We start from the raw sequence: 16316 nt of genomic DNA, 5'->3' as shown, positions 1-16316 counted from the left end.
TATCGCTATGTTCTCTTTGTGCGATGTGTCCGATCGATTCAAAGAAGCAAATAAAAGGGTTGGTTTGGGCAAAGCCGACTGAGGAAAGCGGTGCATGAATTTCGATCGACGCACCATCGTAATCGCGATGCAAAAGGCAAGAAGGCTTGGCTTTGCACTGGATAAAATGGCAGGGGACACAATGCGCCTTTAGAGCAATGCTGTAAATGCTCCTCTATCAATATTCTGTAAACATACTGCACAGCTATCTTGTGCTTCTTCTAGATATAGATGATGGTGGCATTATGCTTCTTAAGATCAGTTGATACCTGTTCCCAAAATCCATTTCTGAGGCCTGTTGCAGCATTCTGTATGTACTTGACGTTGTGATGGAGGTGGCGGGAAGCGTTCTATTGATTCAGGTAGCTTGACCTTCTTTTGGAGGGATTGAATTAAGTCAAGAAGAGGGAAAAAATTAGCTTGATTCTGCGATCATATGTACCAATGAATAACTTCATTGTGAAACTTCGTGTCATTCATATCGGAAATCTTCTAAAGATGAACATATAAATTTGTAATGTCAATCATAGTCTTTAGCGATGCTCGATATACATGTTCGATTGGACTGACTCGACGATACAGCAGTCCAAAACGGATAATGCTATGTAGGACCGTTATGACCTCTGAGATAATAATAATCATATTTGCAGAGTGATACTGTCGCGGCGATGTTTTCTTTCAATAGCCGAACAATCTGATAACATTTCGAGAGCATCATTATTGATCAGCAAAAAAAAGCGATGTCTGATCGGATCGCTGTGTTTCCCCGACATCGATCAAAAAATCCAAAGCAATTGAGGACGACCAGTCATTTTCCTCCGGCTGCGAAGACCACTTTATCGACATCTGTTCACTACCAATCTTGAATGTCATCCGCTAGTGTATCAAACTCACAGTTGAAACTGGAGGTACCAGAAGAGCCAAAAAAGGGGACCAAGGATATCTCGCCTGAAGCGTTTGCCACCGTCTGCGCAAACTGCGGCACTACGACGACTCCATTGTGGCGACGAGGACCAAACGGCGACACCATTTGCAACGCCTGCGGCTTGTACTTTAAGGCCAGAAACCAGTATCGTCCAACAAACATACGTAGGAACAACCACAAGAAACCTGAAAATGATTGTGAAGGCAGTGCAGTGTCGAATGGCTCCTGCCCTGGGGACGGTCACTGCAATGGCACAGGTGGATCGGCGTCCTGTGCTGGCTGCCCTGCTTTCAACCAGCATCAGGCTGGCAAGCAGACATTGATATGTGCGAATTGTCGCACGACAACAACGCCGCTGTGGCGAAGGGACGAGTCTGGCAACACCATTTGCAATGCTTGCGGTTTATATTACAAATTGCACAATATGCATCGGCCCGTCAGTATGAAGCGCAGCGTCATCAAAAGAAGAAGAAGAGTAGTTGTCAATGAACATGCTAGCGAAGAGGAGCAGGAAGAAGCTGCTTTGCAACAATCTGAAAAGGACACATCGGATACACCAGTAGCTCAGCCGTCCAGCACGTCTATACCGGTGGCAAACGATGCTTCTCGCACGGCCATTGTTCGGAAACGTAGAGTCAAGGACTCATCAGAAACAAATGAAAAACGACAAAAGAATGTACGCATGAATAGCAATCCTCAGCAGCAGCCATCTTCATCGTCGTCTCCAGAAGATAAGACTGTTCTTCCGGTGCCTCCCATCGAAGATTACATTGTACCCAAACGAGCGAAGCTGCCGCATGAAGAGCGATCAAGCATTGAATCGACAACCACCACAACCACAACTGCTACTGCCACTCCTACGACTGCCGCTAATACTATTGCTACCACTACAACGCTGCTTCCAAACGCTGACAATATGGATAGCCCAACACCCGAGTCACCGCTTAGATCCTCCTCGTATCTCCCTGCTCCTCGATTGCCACCAATTTCTTCTGAACGACACTCTGCGAGTTCGGACGGACCGCTACCTCCAGTATCTTTGCCGCTCCTTCTGCATCATTCCCACCCCTATACTCCGCATCCTCATCCCCATTCTCATCCTCATCACCACCCCCACCATACCTCGCTGCCTTCATCAACGACTGTGCACGCTCCGCCCCATTCGCACTTGGCTGAATTTGACGCTGCATTGTCACGACTGGAGCATCTCCGACGGCAAGTGGCGCCATCGTCTCCCCAAGCTTATGCATTATCAAAACTAGCATCTAATCTAATGGACATTGTACGAAAGGCCGAATCGGCCGTCATTTAGTAAAATATTGGACAAGACAGTAAAAAAGAATGAAAAAAATATACAGATCGTTTCGTTGCAAGATAAAGGGGGAGGGATAGAAAAAGTGAGAGAAGAGAGGGTAATGATTTACACACAAAGGTTACAGGCGATCTTGGCGATGGGCGGTTGAGGTATCAGGTGTAGGCGTTTCTCTTTCTGTGCGCTTCAATCGCTTCTTCTTTAACCAGTCATATATCTCTAATACCTGGCTATTGTGCCGTTTCGTTCCAAATGCGAATTTGCGTTCCATTTCTGTTTGTTTCTGTTCATCCGTTTCCTCCTTCTTTTCCTTCCTGCATGCTGCCGTTGCCTTTTCATTTATTGTACCTCCTCCTCCTCCTCCTTCTTCTTCATCATCATCATCACCCTTCCACCATCCACTGACAAGACCGAGTCGTACTGTGATCTTGGCAATTTCATCGTCGTATTCTCGTTGTTGCCGTTGCCAAAACTGCTGTCGCAAATCCAGTACCGGCAGCGTGCGTTCCGTCAAATTTGGATCAGCTCCCTTTCGGGTTTGTTCATAGCAGTTCTCACGCGATCGATGAAATGCCAAGTTTGTAAGCGGCACGTGAGCAGTGCCGACGGTCTCTTTGCTGAAAAGAACATGCTTTTCATCCATGAGAATCAAAGAGACCTCCAAAAATGCCTGTTCATCGAGCCATTTCTGTATGTCTACGAGATGCCCGCGTAGATGAAAGCATGTAGGCCATGTGCACGGTTTGACTGCAGAGATAGACGCTGCAGGGCGGTTGACACGAGTTGACAAAAAGTTGTAACTGAAGAATGGTTTTTTCGAAACGCCACGCGGTCGGTTAGCTGCACGAGGCTGCAGTATCAAATCCTTGAGGTCATCAGCATGCACGATATTGAAGTAAAACGTAAAAGGGGAGCTTCCCTTGCCGATCTGGTGATACAGTGGGACCTGGTCTTCAGATACAGTTGTTATTACTGATTTCTGTGAACTGATTGCGCTGGCAATCGATGTATGCGTCGAGGATCGTGCTAACGGCCTCTTGGGTGATTTCAGCTGTATTTGCTTAAACTCTGCAGATAACTGCTCCATATCGAGCGAGTAGTCCCGCCGCCAATCCGCGTTGCTGCTGCTTTTCTGCGCTATATCTGTCTGTGACTTGATACGTCGCAGACTTTTAATATCTTCCTGAAGTTTTGGGGGGTTCGTGATGCTAGAATCGGCTCTTTTCAACGCTACTGACTCGTCCGTTATTTTTTGGGACAATCGCCTCAGCGCTTTTTGCCGCTGCTGCAACTGCCTCTGTCTTTGAGATGCCGTTTTTGGAGATAATGTTTTGGATGAGGTCTTTAGGAAGGATACAGAAGCAGGCGTGGACAGCGCAGTGTTGGATGTTGTCGACGTGGTATCAGAAACCAAGAACGGGGTGTCGTTGCTGCAAAGATCAAGATCCAGGAACGGAGGGACGTTGGACTGAATACTGTTGGATGCCTTGTACTCTGCAGGCATAGGCACGATAAACAGGCCAGCTCGAATCTGCTCGCCCTTGTCGCCTAGGGGTTGCCAAGCAGCTCTGTCTGTCATGGACCGCTTTATCTGGTCGAGGTGCCCACTGTGGTGCGCAAACGCTTTAGCTTCAGCAATGTGAAGCCGCACGGTCCCAATGAGCCGCTGGGAAGCGTCGCATGAGACGGCTTTCACGCTGAGCGAGATTTGCGCATTGTGGGAACGCAGTCTTTGCAACAATTTGGTGGATACGAGGTAAGCAAGATTGCGGTTTATGCGTACAGTTCCATCGCGGGATACGGGCCGCGGTGCAGTAGTTATGACAGTTGCTGGTGGAATAAGATCGTCGACAGCTGATGGCAAACGCAGTTCAAGCTTGCTGTGTATGCAGATATCATGCTCGCTGCTGTGGTGAAAGCGGCGTCCTGAGGAGCGGCTGTTTCAGTGTAATTTTTTCTCAGTTCGGGGTATCTTCCCAAGTACCTTCTTGAATAGCCACTAGGACGGCATACTCGCACGTCTTGGTCAAAAGCAGAGACATGCACTCCAAACTTTATTGTCTGAAAGCAAAGACAGGAGAAAAAGGCTGCTTGTGATACATCACTTTCCTTTCGTCCCAATTTTTGAGCTTCCGCTGCTGCCAGCTCGCTTCCTGACAACAGCAGCATTTGGAGCATCCCTGCTGTGAGAGTCTGTGTTAGCTGTCTCACAGCAGTTCAGCTATGCATACGTAGGCGTGCATATTAACAGTATACATCCCGCTCAACCTGCCAGTATTTCTTTCCAGGATCAAATTTTCAGTAAGCTCATAACAAAATAACATGTACGTTCAATTAACTGGAGCTACTAAAATGAATTTGCTCGCTGGTATCATAAAGTCGACTACTTGTTCACTTGACCGTTACTTGCATGGATCAAACAGGCTTACTGCTGGACGTTGCCTCGTTATTGTAACAGACGACTGCAGAATCTCCGCCGGCTTTCATTGTCTCTGTCGGACAGCCAGCAGTTCCTGCTTGTTTGCTTGGGCGATCTGACCAGGCACGACAATGGAAACCCTAACGGCCGACGGAAATGTAACAAAACGCGTCATTCGACAGGGCAAGGGTGTAAAGCCAGCAAAGGATAATTACGAAGTCTGCAGTAAGCAAAACTCGGACGGGCGATCTAGATCTCGAAAGCTCAAAAGAATAATCCGTTTGACAGTTCACTATGACAGCTACCTCGTGGAACAAGAGTACAAATTCGATTCATCGCGAGATCGCAACGTACCGTTTACCTTTAAGCTAAAGGATGGTAGTGATAACTTTGGAACAGCTTAAAACAACTGCGGGCTTGACGGGCTTTTGGACAGGCAAAGTCATACAAGCATTGGAAATTGCCATACCAACCATGCAGATTGGAGAAATTGCGGAAATCACTTGCACCTATGATTATGGTCAGTATCTGGAGAATCAATATCTGTAAATCCGGAGATGACACCTAAACTGACTGCTGGATCTTACTGGCTGAAAGGCTACGGCGCCCAAGGCAGGCATCCAATAGTGCCTCCCAAAGCAAAGTTACGACTCGAAGTAGAGTTGCTTGGTACTTGGGATCCCGCGCCTGCGATCACGGCAAGTCAGCGATTACAATTAGCAGAAGAAGAAAAGAAGAAAGGCAATCACTTGTTCAAGAATGGCTATATTGAATCTGCATTGATGACATACCGCAAGGTACGAAAACAATTGTCGATCCGGGACTGTGAACAAGCACATTGATTTTCTTTTGTTTGTAGGCGCGAGAATATATTATCGATCTATGGGATTGCGAGCCAGAGGAGACACTCCGATGCAGAGAACTTGTGATCGCACTTCACTCAAATATCAGTGCTTGCTATCTGAAGTTACGGCAATGGGATTACGCTATAGAAGCCAGCAAAAAGGTGGGAGCGGTGGTGTGTGAGCGTTGATCCGTCGTTTCATATTCATTGTTGTACAGGCGCTAGATCGGGACCCGACTAATGCAAAGGCTTGTTATCGCATTGGCCAAGCCTGCCTAGAAAATGGTGATTACGATCAAGGACTAGAATTTATTCGTCATGGGCTACAGGTATGTATATCAGTTTGTATATTGCTCTCATTTTCTTGCCTGCATTGACATCACATCGCGCTAGATATCACCTGAGGATGCTGATCTAAAAAGCATGCAGGCTAATTTGATTCGGAAACAAAAGGACTACCTCAAAGGCAGCAAGGAACTTTATGGTAGAATGTTTGGAAAGACCTCCTCCCAGTCTTAATAATGCAATGTAAATACATCGATACCGGATTGCTGCAATCGTGAGGTAAAACTGTTCCAGCTTGAATAGTTCAGTGAAAGTATTGTCCGTTACTGTCATGTATTCAACTCGAGTACAGATGGAAAACCACGAACATTTAAAAAAAAGAAATGGAGCCAGATTGTCTCTTCTATCTGTCCGTAACGGCCCATTATCTGCCAGTACAGGGTCGATAGCAATGTGATATGTTCATATCCGTGAATGCTCTTGATGCTTACACTAGGTTCGCTCTTAGCAACATTACTCGTCTCATGTAAAGAAGCGCCAGTATTCAATGCTTCCATCTGGTCCTTGATAAGTTCAAAGTGGTGATCAGCGAGGTGTACTCAATTCATTAACAGCTACTGGCTGAAGAATCGATATGTGGAAGCTACACTTTGCGTGCTTGAAAAAGAGCGGATGGGATATAAAAAAAAGCCATCTTGCTTTTCCCGATGTCATACACAGTAGCATGAACGGACCTCTTAAAAGTGTTTTCTATTTGAAAGCATGCTTTTGTGGTGTTGTAAACCACATTCTTCATCTCCTCCACATCAACTACATACGCAGTTACGGTCTGTCCGTTCGAAAACGTGATGTCCTATATTGGAAACTGCCGTGTCCGAGTTGAAATGCGCCTCCGATTGAGATACGCCAACACTTCTTTCCAGCTTTTATGCGACGAATTTCCTAATCGAAACCTGCCGTCATGCCGGGATGTTAATGTGCTTTAATCGAGCTTATCTAGTATTAGGAACAGCATCAGCTATCTAGAAAGGCTCTGTATCTGCCAATGTAGTCATTTTGGATTTGCTATGCATTAACATATACAATGAAACCGCAATATTGGGAATATATAAACTGAGCAGCAAGATTCTGAAGCACGCCATCAAGGAATGGTTTTGGTGTTACACAAGTACGTGCTATTCGAAGATACATTTGCCATGCTTGGTCACGTTGACAGCATAGCTATCATTATTAGTAATAGAGACAATAAGACATAAACTGCATGTATCCTGAGGCTGAATTGAGCAGAGATACATCTTATGACCCTGGAGTTATAGTAAGTATTTGATCCTTAAAAATCCAGCGATATGAGCAGCTGACAACGCCCAATAAGCGTATTACTAACACCTAATCTTTTTGTAGTTGCACATAGAGGGACTGTATAGAGTTGCAACCACCAAAACTTTGGTTTCAATGAAAAATTTGCTTCGAATTTGGTATTGTCAGCGAATTAGTAATATTAAGATCTTTTTTGCCCTGGATAATACAGCGGCGGAATTGTTTGTCCGCAATGAAATAGCGCTCACCAACTGCTCGAGCTGGCCCTTTTTTCCATCCTTTGTTCTTTTCTTTCTCGAATAAAAAGGATGCAATGCAGACGGCGACGCCTATTATCAGCAAAGTTGTGCAAGCATATCGAAGCACTGAGGAACAAGCACGTTTATTGTTGCAAGCGCTCGAGAACTGTCGATCTACGCCTTTAACCACTCGCTGTATATGTAAAGTATATCCGTTTGTTACCTGGTGCAACTACATGATCCCCGACAATAGTTCCTTTACTAGGCTACCTAGCACACAAAGTAGCACGCAGCTGGGAGTCCAACCCCTCTCCAGAGACCGTCAAAGCCGTGTACTGTTTGATGATACATCTATTCAAAAGCACTGCTTTGTGCCCGGATGATGGTCAACTTGAGAACGGCTTACAATACTTTTGTCAGAGCACATCATCGAGTATCCCCACGATTTGCCCGAGTCTCACGCTACTAATGGCCGTTCATTATATCGGCAAGCTCAAACACGCAAGTGCTTTCAGTCAAATTCATAAGCCGGCAATAATAGAATTGACTTGTTCAATACAAATAGACATGCGGCGACATCAAGTCCACGACAGGCTGTGCGACACGCATCACTATTGTAGCATACATCACGGCTTCAAAGTTCCTACAGTCGAACCTAAGGATGATTATTAATGCAAAAGGGTCGGTGTCACCACCCTCGGTCAGCACTGACAGATCAGCTCAGGATGCGATCACGGAAGCCTGGGACGATCCCGAGAAGAGACGACGATTGAAAAAGATGGAACTTGAATTCTTACATCTCCTGAACTATAATCTTTTTATTCAACATCCGTGTGAACTTGTCTGGTGGGCTCAAGCCTTTCAAACGGAGACGGAACCGCCGCCTTTATGTTCCACCTCGAGTGATTACACCTCCGCCGATGAAGGCGACGACGAGTTGGACACAGACACAGAATAGCATACCATCAACCATCAATATCATCAATGTGTAAATTTCTTTCAACTGTACATTGGATAAACACGTAATATACTAGTAAAAAGTCATCAAACCGTCAGGAACTCAATGGATACCGTACATCGTTCTCCTGCGAGATATTCATCTCATGCGGGACGGCATTGTAGTACTGCAACTATTTCCAGAACGTCCGTAAGTGGAATGATACTCAAAATAAGGAGATGCTCGCCTACCAATAGCGAGAATGATTCCTCAACAATCCATGCATTGTCATTGAGGTGAGCACAGCGTTCGAGAATGTGTCGTTTAGCAATCTATAAGGACAGAGTATTTTACAAGCGGTTTTTCATAGTATGCAATGTGAGCCACTTACGTACAGTCATTTTAGCTTAAAACTATAAGTAACAACATAGTCACCATTGGCATCCTCCTGGATCTTCTCAATGAAGTGACCTATCTTTTCGTCTATCCTGCAAGTTTCAGGCATAAAAATCAATTTTGCTTTTGCTTTTGCTTTTGTTCTTCTGCATCTTTTGCTGTTCCCATCGAGGATCGCTATGGTTCTTTTTTTCTAGGATGTTCTTCGGTGTGAGATATAGAAGTGACACGCATTTGTTGCTTAGTGTGCACACGACCTGGTCAACGTTGGCACCATCTGCAACACAATCCAGCTGCGTTCGGGGAGATCAGGTTTGGACCATTGTTTCCAAAACATGTCTGTCTCTGACGAAATTTTTTTGTTCCCCTCTTTTTTCTCCTTTCCATTCTTGCGTGTACACTTCTACGCTCGAACACCTCTTCTCACAAATGAATGACTCAGGTTCTGTGTCACTACAGTATCTTCTGACGCTCCTTCAGCGTTCGTATATCATTTGGACTGCGTTCTAGTTTGGTGCTCTTCACTGATACCTATAAGCATAGAAGCCGACCGAGAACGACGGCAAGACGCAGAGTATGGAGCTTGGTGGCCGTCTGGTCCGCAAACTGTGCACCATCCAAGCCAACGCACCCCGAGTGCCGAGAGAATCCAACAACCCTCTCAAGCTGTGTTTGCCGAAACTCGACCACCTCCAGAAGCAAGACATGAAGGTAAGAGGACCTTATCTGGATCCTGTTTGAATTATGTATACTGAAAATGCGAATTTAAGGCGTGCAGATGCAGAAAGTAGTGGAATCTGGCAAGGGTGCAACTGCTCCAAGTCTGCATAAATGTGGCAGTGTCACTTGCTATACTAGGACGGAACTACTTTTACTGGACCCTCACAATTGCAACAAAGTAGGTGAAACTGCAGCCGCTCGTATCAAGCGGTTGATAAATCGCTCTGATGATGTTAAACCTCATCATTCACTTAAGATCAGGTAGAAAGACTTGCATATCTTTTTGAGAGGTCAGACAAATCTAACTATCAGACTTGGAAAACTTGTATGTAGGATTGCTCGGCCGGTGGTCCAGCCTCCAAAAAATGCGATAGGATTTAACTGTAGTATTTCTCCTCCGGAGCAAATAGGCGCCCTACCAGTCTTCGAAAGACTTTAAGCAAGTATACAGTAGTCCTCAAAAAGCATCTAAATAATAAAGATGCGATCGTATATGATAGGTTGCTAGAAACATGGTTCACATTTCCTCAATACACCAGTAAAATGCTTTCTTCCTGTACACGCCCTTGCTCCTGTTATCTGATGCATTCCTCAGAAGAGCGTAGCCCGTGATATCATCACTGACATGATTGATACAAATATACTATTTTGCGAAACTTGAATAATCTCAAACTGTAAATGTTTTAAAATCATATACAAAGTCGTCAATATTTAGTCCTCAGTGCCTTTACATATGTAGCTATCCTTGCCCTGGCTAAAAGATTTATACTTTAGTGGATTGAAATACTGTATAGACAAACTTGACGGAGACGGCCCAGAGGATCTGGTTGTCATACATTTATCCACATAATTGATGATTTCCATACATATGGACAGTTTCTTCATGAATTCTGGATGAAATATTCAGAAAAATGCAAATACATAGTCAGAATATGATGAACTCTATTCAACAAGGCTTCATTAGGGGAAGACGATTCGATGATGTACTAACTGATACAGTGAACCGCGTTTAATCTGGACGGTTAGTCAGATTTTGGGACGAAACCTGAAAAATTTGATTAATTGAGATATCACGTGAGACGAACACAGAATGAGATTGAGAATTTGTTTGAGACGGTCGTACAGCGGTTATCTCATACTATGTATACTCAATTCATTCACTACAAGAGTCCCAACATACCCCCGGTGCGGGATTTCGCGAGGGAGAAGATGAGGAGATGCAGGAGATTGATAAAGGCGGTCCCATCACTACGCTTATGACAAATCGATGACATGGAGCGAGAAGAAAAGTAAAGTTCATCAGTTACGGAAACAAGTCCTGCTCCAGAATCCAGCAAAGAAGCGAGAATAGAAGAACCAAAGGAGCGAGGACCGCGACAGCCATATAAGAAATATTCGCCTGAGCAAATAGGCAAATTCATCACGTTACTTCAGGAAGAAGGACTATCGGTTACTGAAGCGGCACAGAGGATGCGTATTCCTCGAAATACTGCATATAAGCTACGAAAAGAATGGAATGAGACTGGTGGAGCCATGCTGCCAGGTCTGAAGGAGGACAGTCGGGAAACACGGCAGCAATACGAAGCTTGGAGAAGAGCATTCCGCTTTTATTATAAATTACATTGACGAGAATCCGACCACAACTGCCGATCAGACGACCAAGGCACTTCGCGCTGCCTTTGAAGGACTCTCTATAAGTACTTCAGCAGTTCACCGGCATATGAGGGACAAATGCGCTCTGTCTCTAACGAAAACGCGCGTCTGCAAAGAGGAGCGTGATTCTAAGCGGATTATTGAAGAGAGAGCGCAATCAGTATCCCGTTGGATAGAAGATGGTATCAACTTCCAGGAGATTTGTGTGTTTATTGACGAGAGTGGATTTCATATGAATATGATCCGTTCAAGAGCTTGGTCAAAGAAAGGAACGCCAGCAACTGTCAAGGTCCCTACTCAGAGAGGTGTGAACCTTAGTACAATCGGCTGCATTTCTAGCAAGGGGGTCATATTGCTGTCAAAGAGGGATCCTATCCCTTTCAAGAAACGGAAAGCCGTTGGTAAACAGTCAAGTAGTGATATTGGCACTACCTTTGATCACTTCCATGCATTCGTGGAGAAAGTGATGGATATTTTGGATGCTCATAATATGCAAGGCATGCACCTTATGATGGATAATGTGCGGATCCACCACAGTGTATCTGTTCTAGAAGCAATCAAGACGCGAGGCTATAAGCCTTTGTTTCTTCCTCCTTATTCACCGTTCTTGAATCCTATAGAAGAATGCTGGGCAAAACTAAAGACCAGCGTTCGAAGGGAACCTTTATTCAGCAAAGACACCTCGAATCTTGTTGGCAGCAAAAACAATTACAGTTCAGGACTGTCAGGGTTGGATCAGGCACGCCGAATCATTCTGGAAGCGTTGCCTTGACAAAGAAGGGCTGTAGATGTAATTTGCATAAAGCTATAAAAAAATTTCCAAACCCGCTTCGTGTTCGTCTCACGTGATATCTCAAAAGAAGTGGTCAAATGTCTCAATTAAATAGAAGTTAAAATTTGACTAACCGTGCAGATTAAACGCGATTCACTGTACATAACATTTTCCAATTGCGTCAATAATAGGCGGATTCATGTAGCTGCCAATTTCTTCGTGGATAATGTTGAACCTTTGGGTAGATTTGCAAGAATATATGCATTCGACCGCATGTTGCGGTTCTGCTGTACAACTCCTTCTTCAACACTGACAATTTCCTAGTTGAACTCATTCGTAGCGAGTTCAACTATTCATTGCCTTCCGCGGTGCGCTTCAAGTATCATTGGTCGACCAAAACTTGTTGTCCAACATCGTATTTGACGTCTCTTCGTCCTTCATTTGCGTATTTGTTGTCAGTTTTCATGTCGATGTCGAGGTAAATTCATCATTTTCCAGCAAACGGATTTTCTCCTTCAGCATATGGTTTATTCCACCCTTCCTGTATGCTTACTCTGAAAATGGTTTTAGAACAGAATCGCTTACAGTACGATAATGTCTTGCCTCTGTGAGACCGTCTGCAATAGAATACTCCTCACGGTGTTCATTCTGTGGCATTTTTGATCAGGCAATTTTGTCTCAATTGCTCGAAGGCGAGCTTGCCATATAGTCCTATAGCCGCTACCCTTCACCAACATTCAGGGTATTGATGATACTAAGGCGACGCTAATGGTGAGTAAGATAGTAGACTACAGCTATCGCTATAAATCCAATAAGATAGGATTGCTGCTGCTTTGTCAGCTTAGACTCCTCCAATAATGTTTGGCAGCATCGATACAGGTATTGTTGGTACCCACCGGCAATACATTGCTGGTTGTGGAGGAATTTTCACTTTTCTCCATGATCGGCCGTATATTTGTGCAATGGCTCCAGTGTCAATACGTCCAGCTGCACTGCAGCAGGTAGTGGCTATCATGCGCGGCGAGATCTGCTAGGGATTATGCCGATGGAGTATACCAGAGCTTCGTCAGCTTCTGTCACCTACGTATGTATGCGTATGCATGCCTCAAAAATGAACAATGAAAAGAGGTTTTCAAGTCAGTTACGTGGCATAACGCCCCATCCAACTGACATTGACACGCTAACGCCTCCACTAGAAGAATGCAATGTATTATTGGAGAAACTACACGATTTCGACCACTTAAGAGCTGATTCTATAGTAAAGGACTGTATACAGACGGTATCCACGAGAATACTTTATAAAAAGATGCTGTAGAAACAATGAAATAATATCCTGAGTGCCCGAAGTTCAACATTGCCAAATTCAAACCACAAATGCAGGAAACAACTGTGTTCTAGTTATGGTCGACATCTGCATATTACAACCTATTCCTAATATTTGAAGATGGAAAGGTTACACCGATGAAGACGAAATATGGAAACCCGAGGATTATTATCTCCTAGAAGCACCATCGCCAGCTACTGCAAATGCATAGGCGAAAGACACAATACAAATAACCGAAGAACAGTCAAAAGGACAAATATCTAAAGGCGGCACACAGAAAACTACAAGAAGTGTGTCAAAGGGTAGCTTGACACCTCAACCAATGAAGGCGACGACGAGTTGGACACAGACACAGAATAGCATACCATCAATGTACATGGGATAAACAAGTAATATACCATTAAAAAGTCATCAAACCGTCAGGAACTCAACATATACCATTCGTTGTTCTCCTGCTCAGATATTCATCTCATGCCGAACGGGCATTGTACTGCAACAATCTGCAGAACGTCTGTAAATGGAATGATGATCAAAATAAGGAGGTAATCGTCTGTCAATAGCGCGAAGGAGACAGTGTTCACAAGCGATGATCCCCATCCTGCATGTTATTCGTCAGTGACTGTCCCTGCCTTGCTTTTTTTCTTTTTCGTATGTTTCTGATGCGTGTTTAAAAAGCAACCGTGTCTTTCATTGATCCCACTTTTCTCTTCCCTTTTCTTCAATAATGGTCGACTTTTGTCGAATTCAGTCTGAAGCCATTGGCCACAAGCGTTCATTGGATCATACCGGCGATGTACAGGTTAATATTTGACTTGTATGTAGACTATTCATTGGCGCTGAGATAGACTTTTAAGGTACACGCGTCTAAGAAGCTAAAAGGCCAACATCAAGATCGTATGGTGTCTATTCCCCAACCAGAGCCAGCGGATCACAAAGTGCCAAGCATCACATACGCTTCTCCTGATTATCGTCCACCGATGCAGTCGTATTTCTGCTGGATTCCGCAACCGGACGCTCTCATGGATGAAGTTCTATTTGACAATGCGAACCTTAGAGGCTCCCTCGAGAGCGGATGGAGCACCGGATCACTTGGACAGTGGCACCAATGTTAATTGCAAAGATGCTAGACCCAAAGATATATATCTTTTATTTCTTCGACTTTCCTTCGAAGCGGACTGGTGTTTGGATGCCGGACAGCCATGTCACACCAATCGACGTGATAGTAACGAAAATAAAACCTACAGCAATTGCCATAAAGACGCCAGGGGTGAAAAGTTGGTATTTCTCAAAAATCGGTGCATTGTCGTTGACGGGGGCACGGCGTTCGAGAATGTGTCGTTTAGTAAGCTATGAACAGAGTATTTTAGCAGCCTTTTCATCATGTGCAACGTGAGCCGGTCACATACAGTCTTTTTAGGTGAACTGGAGGTATAAATGACAACGTAGTCACCGTCGGCATTTTCCTGGATATTTTTCATGAATTGATCTACTTTCTCGTCTACGCTACAAGCTTCAGCCATGAACTCAAATGCTCTTTTGGTTTCAGATAATGTACCATTCTTTTGCAATTCGGATGCATCCTTTGCTGTTCCCAACTCGAGGACCGCGATGGTATGATGTTCTTGGATAGCCATCACTGCACATATTTCAGCGTTTCATTCATTTCACACAATCGATATTTCTGCCGATTTACATACTGGTAGGATCTTGAATGCGAGATACAGAAGAGATAGAGCATTTGTTGCTTAGTGTGGAGACAATCTGGTCAATATTGACACCGTCTGCAACATAATCTAACTGCGTCGTCGAAACAGCATTTCTGTGATAACTCTAATTCGCGAGACAGTTTCGTTAAGTGACACTGGAGCAATTTACAGTTATCTGTATATCAACCTTCAATGCTGTGAAAGCTTCATCGTATTCGGGGCTGCTAAAATCATTCAGATGTACCTAGCAGTGATGTCAGTCTCCTGCAGAGTCAAACGTTTCCAGAGTTGCTACAACGATTCACGTACGCCAGGCTGATCAATGACTGCAATGACATTGGCGCCGCAAACATCAGCATCTTGAATGACAGCAAGAGCTTGGTCCTCGCCCAGGACAAGTTGTTTCGAGAACTTGTGCACTGGCTCCAAATAGCTGTAAAACGGGACCGTGTTAGGTACTCTTGTCGTTTGACTGTAGCATTTTGACATACTCTTTGGAGGACCACATGAGACACGGAACAGTGCCTTCAAATGCTGTCGCCGTGTTTAGCAGCAAAGTCGCCAGCAAAGCAGTCGTCTGAATCTTCATGTTTCGAGGGAGAAAGGTAAGAGAAAGACGGCTGAAACGTGAAAGGCACCCACAAACTTGGTCTCCGCTCGGCCGTTTGCATCAATCAACCCAACCTCAATGGTCGCCGCAAGGATGGAAGTTGCATTTAAAAAAAAAAAAAGATACGAAGTATAGAAACTACTCGTTGTATATGCGAATGATGTACTTGATACTATCTCAAAAATGGAGTCACTGCCCTACTCTTAACGCATGCCTACAAATGTAATATGTAGACGGATATCTATCCACAGCCTTTACATAGCAGTGCCATACCTTCCGAAACCATGTTCTCTTCTGTAAGTGTAGCAATGCACAAAAGGAAGCAAATCTAAGGGAAGAAAGGCCACCGTGAATTGGACGATCTACATATTACCATTCATTGTTACTCAGGTGGATAACGGGGATACTAAGCAACGATTTATAAAAGAGCGTGTAGCAGTGGTACTATTCAACTATAAGAAAAAAAAAAAGAGTGGGTTCTGGCTAACGGTCGAGATCAGGACCTATTAATGCTGCCAGCACGCTCCTTTGTAACTTGGTCTCCAGATCCCCAAACGTAGCTCGGATTCTTGAATGCGTTTTGAAACATATATATTAGAACCAAGACTTTAAGGATATATGAAAGTCCATATATTTAAAATATAGTATAGAGGAAACTTTAGTAGTGGATGTATGCATTTGATGCGTTCAGACACGATATCAAGCTTTGAGTGCTCGCAGAGTACTGTATTTTTAAAAACAGTTGTCGTTTGGAGCATAAAATTGCACCACAAACAAGGCAAATTTAAACCCGTGGAATAAAATTAATAAATATTCTT

The 16316-nt window shown here is 44.3% G+C and overlaps 8 protein-coding genes across 8 annotated transcripts; 6 read left to right on the top strand and 2 right to left on the bottom strand.

The window, feature by feature from the left end:
- Nucleotides 1–905: 905 nt before the first annotated feature.
- On the top strand, nt 906–2276 carry VTP01DRAFT_4399 (uncharacterized protein; the record flags this gene model as incomplete). Its single annotated transcript, XM_069383076.1, has 1 exon — nt 906–2276. The coding sequence occupies one exon, from the start codon at nt 906–908 to the stop codon at nt 2274–2276; it is 1371 nt and encodes a 456-aa protein (XP_069243814.1).
- Nucleotides 2277–2397: 121 nt separating this feature from the next.
- VTP01DRAFT_4398 (uncharacterized protein) lies at nt 2398–4318 on the bottom strand (the record flags this gene model as incomplete). The annotated part of the gene is made up of 2 exons (XM_069383075.1): nt 2398–4202; nt 4261–4318. The coding sequence occupies 2 exons, from the start codon at nt 4316–4318 to the stop codon at nt 2398–2400; spliced, it is 1863 nt and encodes a 620-aa protein (XP_069243813.1).
- Nucleotides 4319–4826: 508 nt separating this feature from the next.
- On the top strand, nt 4827–6058 carry VTP01DRAFT_4397 (uncharacterized protein; the record flags this gene model as incomplete). The annotated part of the gene is made up of 7 exons (XM_069383074.1): nt 4827–4920; nt 4984–5073; nt 5132–5215; nt 5293–5492; nt 5555–5701; nt 5758–5868; nt 5933–6058. The coding sequence occupies 7 exons, from the start codon at nt 4827–4829 to the stop codon at nt 6056–6058; spliced, it is 852 nt and encodes a 283-aa protein (XP_069243812.1).
- A 1396-nt stretch (nt 6059–7454) lies between these two features.
- VTP01DRAFT_4396 (uncharacterized protein) lies at nt 7455–8338 on the top strand (the record flags this gene model as incomplete). The annotated part of the gene is made up of 3 exons (XM_069383073.1): nt 7455–7581; nt 7646–7881; nt 7946–8338. The coding sequence occupies 3 exons, from the start codon at nt 7455–7457 to the stop codon at nt 8336–8338; spliced, it is 756 nt and encodes a 251-aa protein (XP_069243811.1).
- An 804-nt stretch (nt 8339–9142) lies between these two features.
- On the top strand, nt 9143–9872 carry VTP01DRAFT_4395 (uncharacterized protein; the record flags this gene model as incomplete). Its single annotated transcript, XM_069383072.1, has 4 exons — nt 9143–9194; nt 9257–9424; nt 9484–9694; nt 9767–9872. The coding sequence occupies 4 exons, from the start codon at nt 9143–9145 to the stop codon at nt 9870–9872; spliced, it is 537 nt and encodes a 178-aa protein (XP_069243810.1).
- Nucleotides 9873–11318: 1446 nt separating this feature from the next.
- Nucleotides 11319–11858, top strand: VTP01DRAFT_4394 (uncharacterized protein; the record flags this gene model as incomplete). The annotated part of the gene is made up of 1 exon (XM_069383071.1): nt 11319–11858. One exon carries the CDS (start codon nt 11319–11321, stop codon nt 11856–11858), a length of 540 nt encoding a protein of 179 aa, XP_069243809.1.
- Nucleotides 11859–13906: 2048 nt separating this feature from the next.
- VTP01DRAFT_4393 (uncharacterized protein) lies at nt 13907–14294 on the top strand (the record flags this gene model as incomplete). The annotated part of the gene is made up of 2 exons (XM_069383070.1): nt 13907–13981; nt 14052–14294. 2 exons carry the CDS (start codon nt 13907–13909, stop codon nt 14292–14294), a joined length of 318 nt encoding a protein of 105 aa, XP_069243808.1.
- A 34-nt stretch (nt 14295–14328) lies between these two features.
- On the bottom strand, nt 14329–15477 carry VTP01DRAFT_4392 (uncharacterized protein; the record flags this gene model as incomplete). Its single annotated transcript, XM_069383069.1, has 7 exons — nt 14329–14529; nt 14589–14680; nt 14738–14818; nt 14880–15012; nt 15076–15132; nt 15198–15321; nt 15380–15477. The coding sequence occupies 7 exons, from the start codon at nt 15475–15477 to the stop codon at nt 14329–14331; spliced, it is 786 nt and encodes a 261-aa protein (XP_069243807.1).
- Between the last annotated feature and the right edge of the window lie 839 nt (nt 15478–16316).

This window comes from Rhizomucor pusillus (genome assembly GCF_041956525.1).
Source record: "Rhizomucor pusillus strain CBS 183.67 unplaced genomic scaffold VTP01scaffold_2, whole genome shotgun sequence".
NCBI lineage: Eukaryota > Fungi > Mucoromycota > Mucoromycetes > Mucorales > Lichtheimiaceae > Rhizomucor > Rhizomucor pusillus.
Note: the sequence above shows the minus strand (reverse complement) of the source record. Positions and strands in the feature narration are given on the sequence as shown.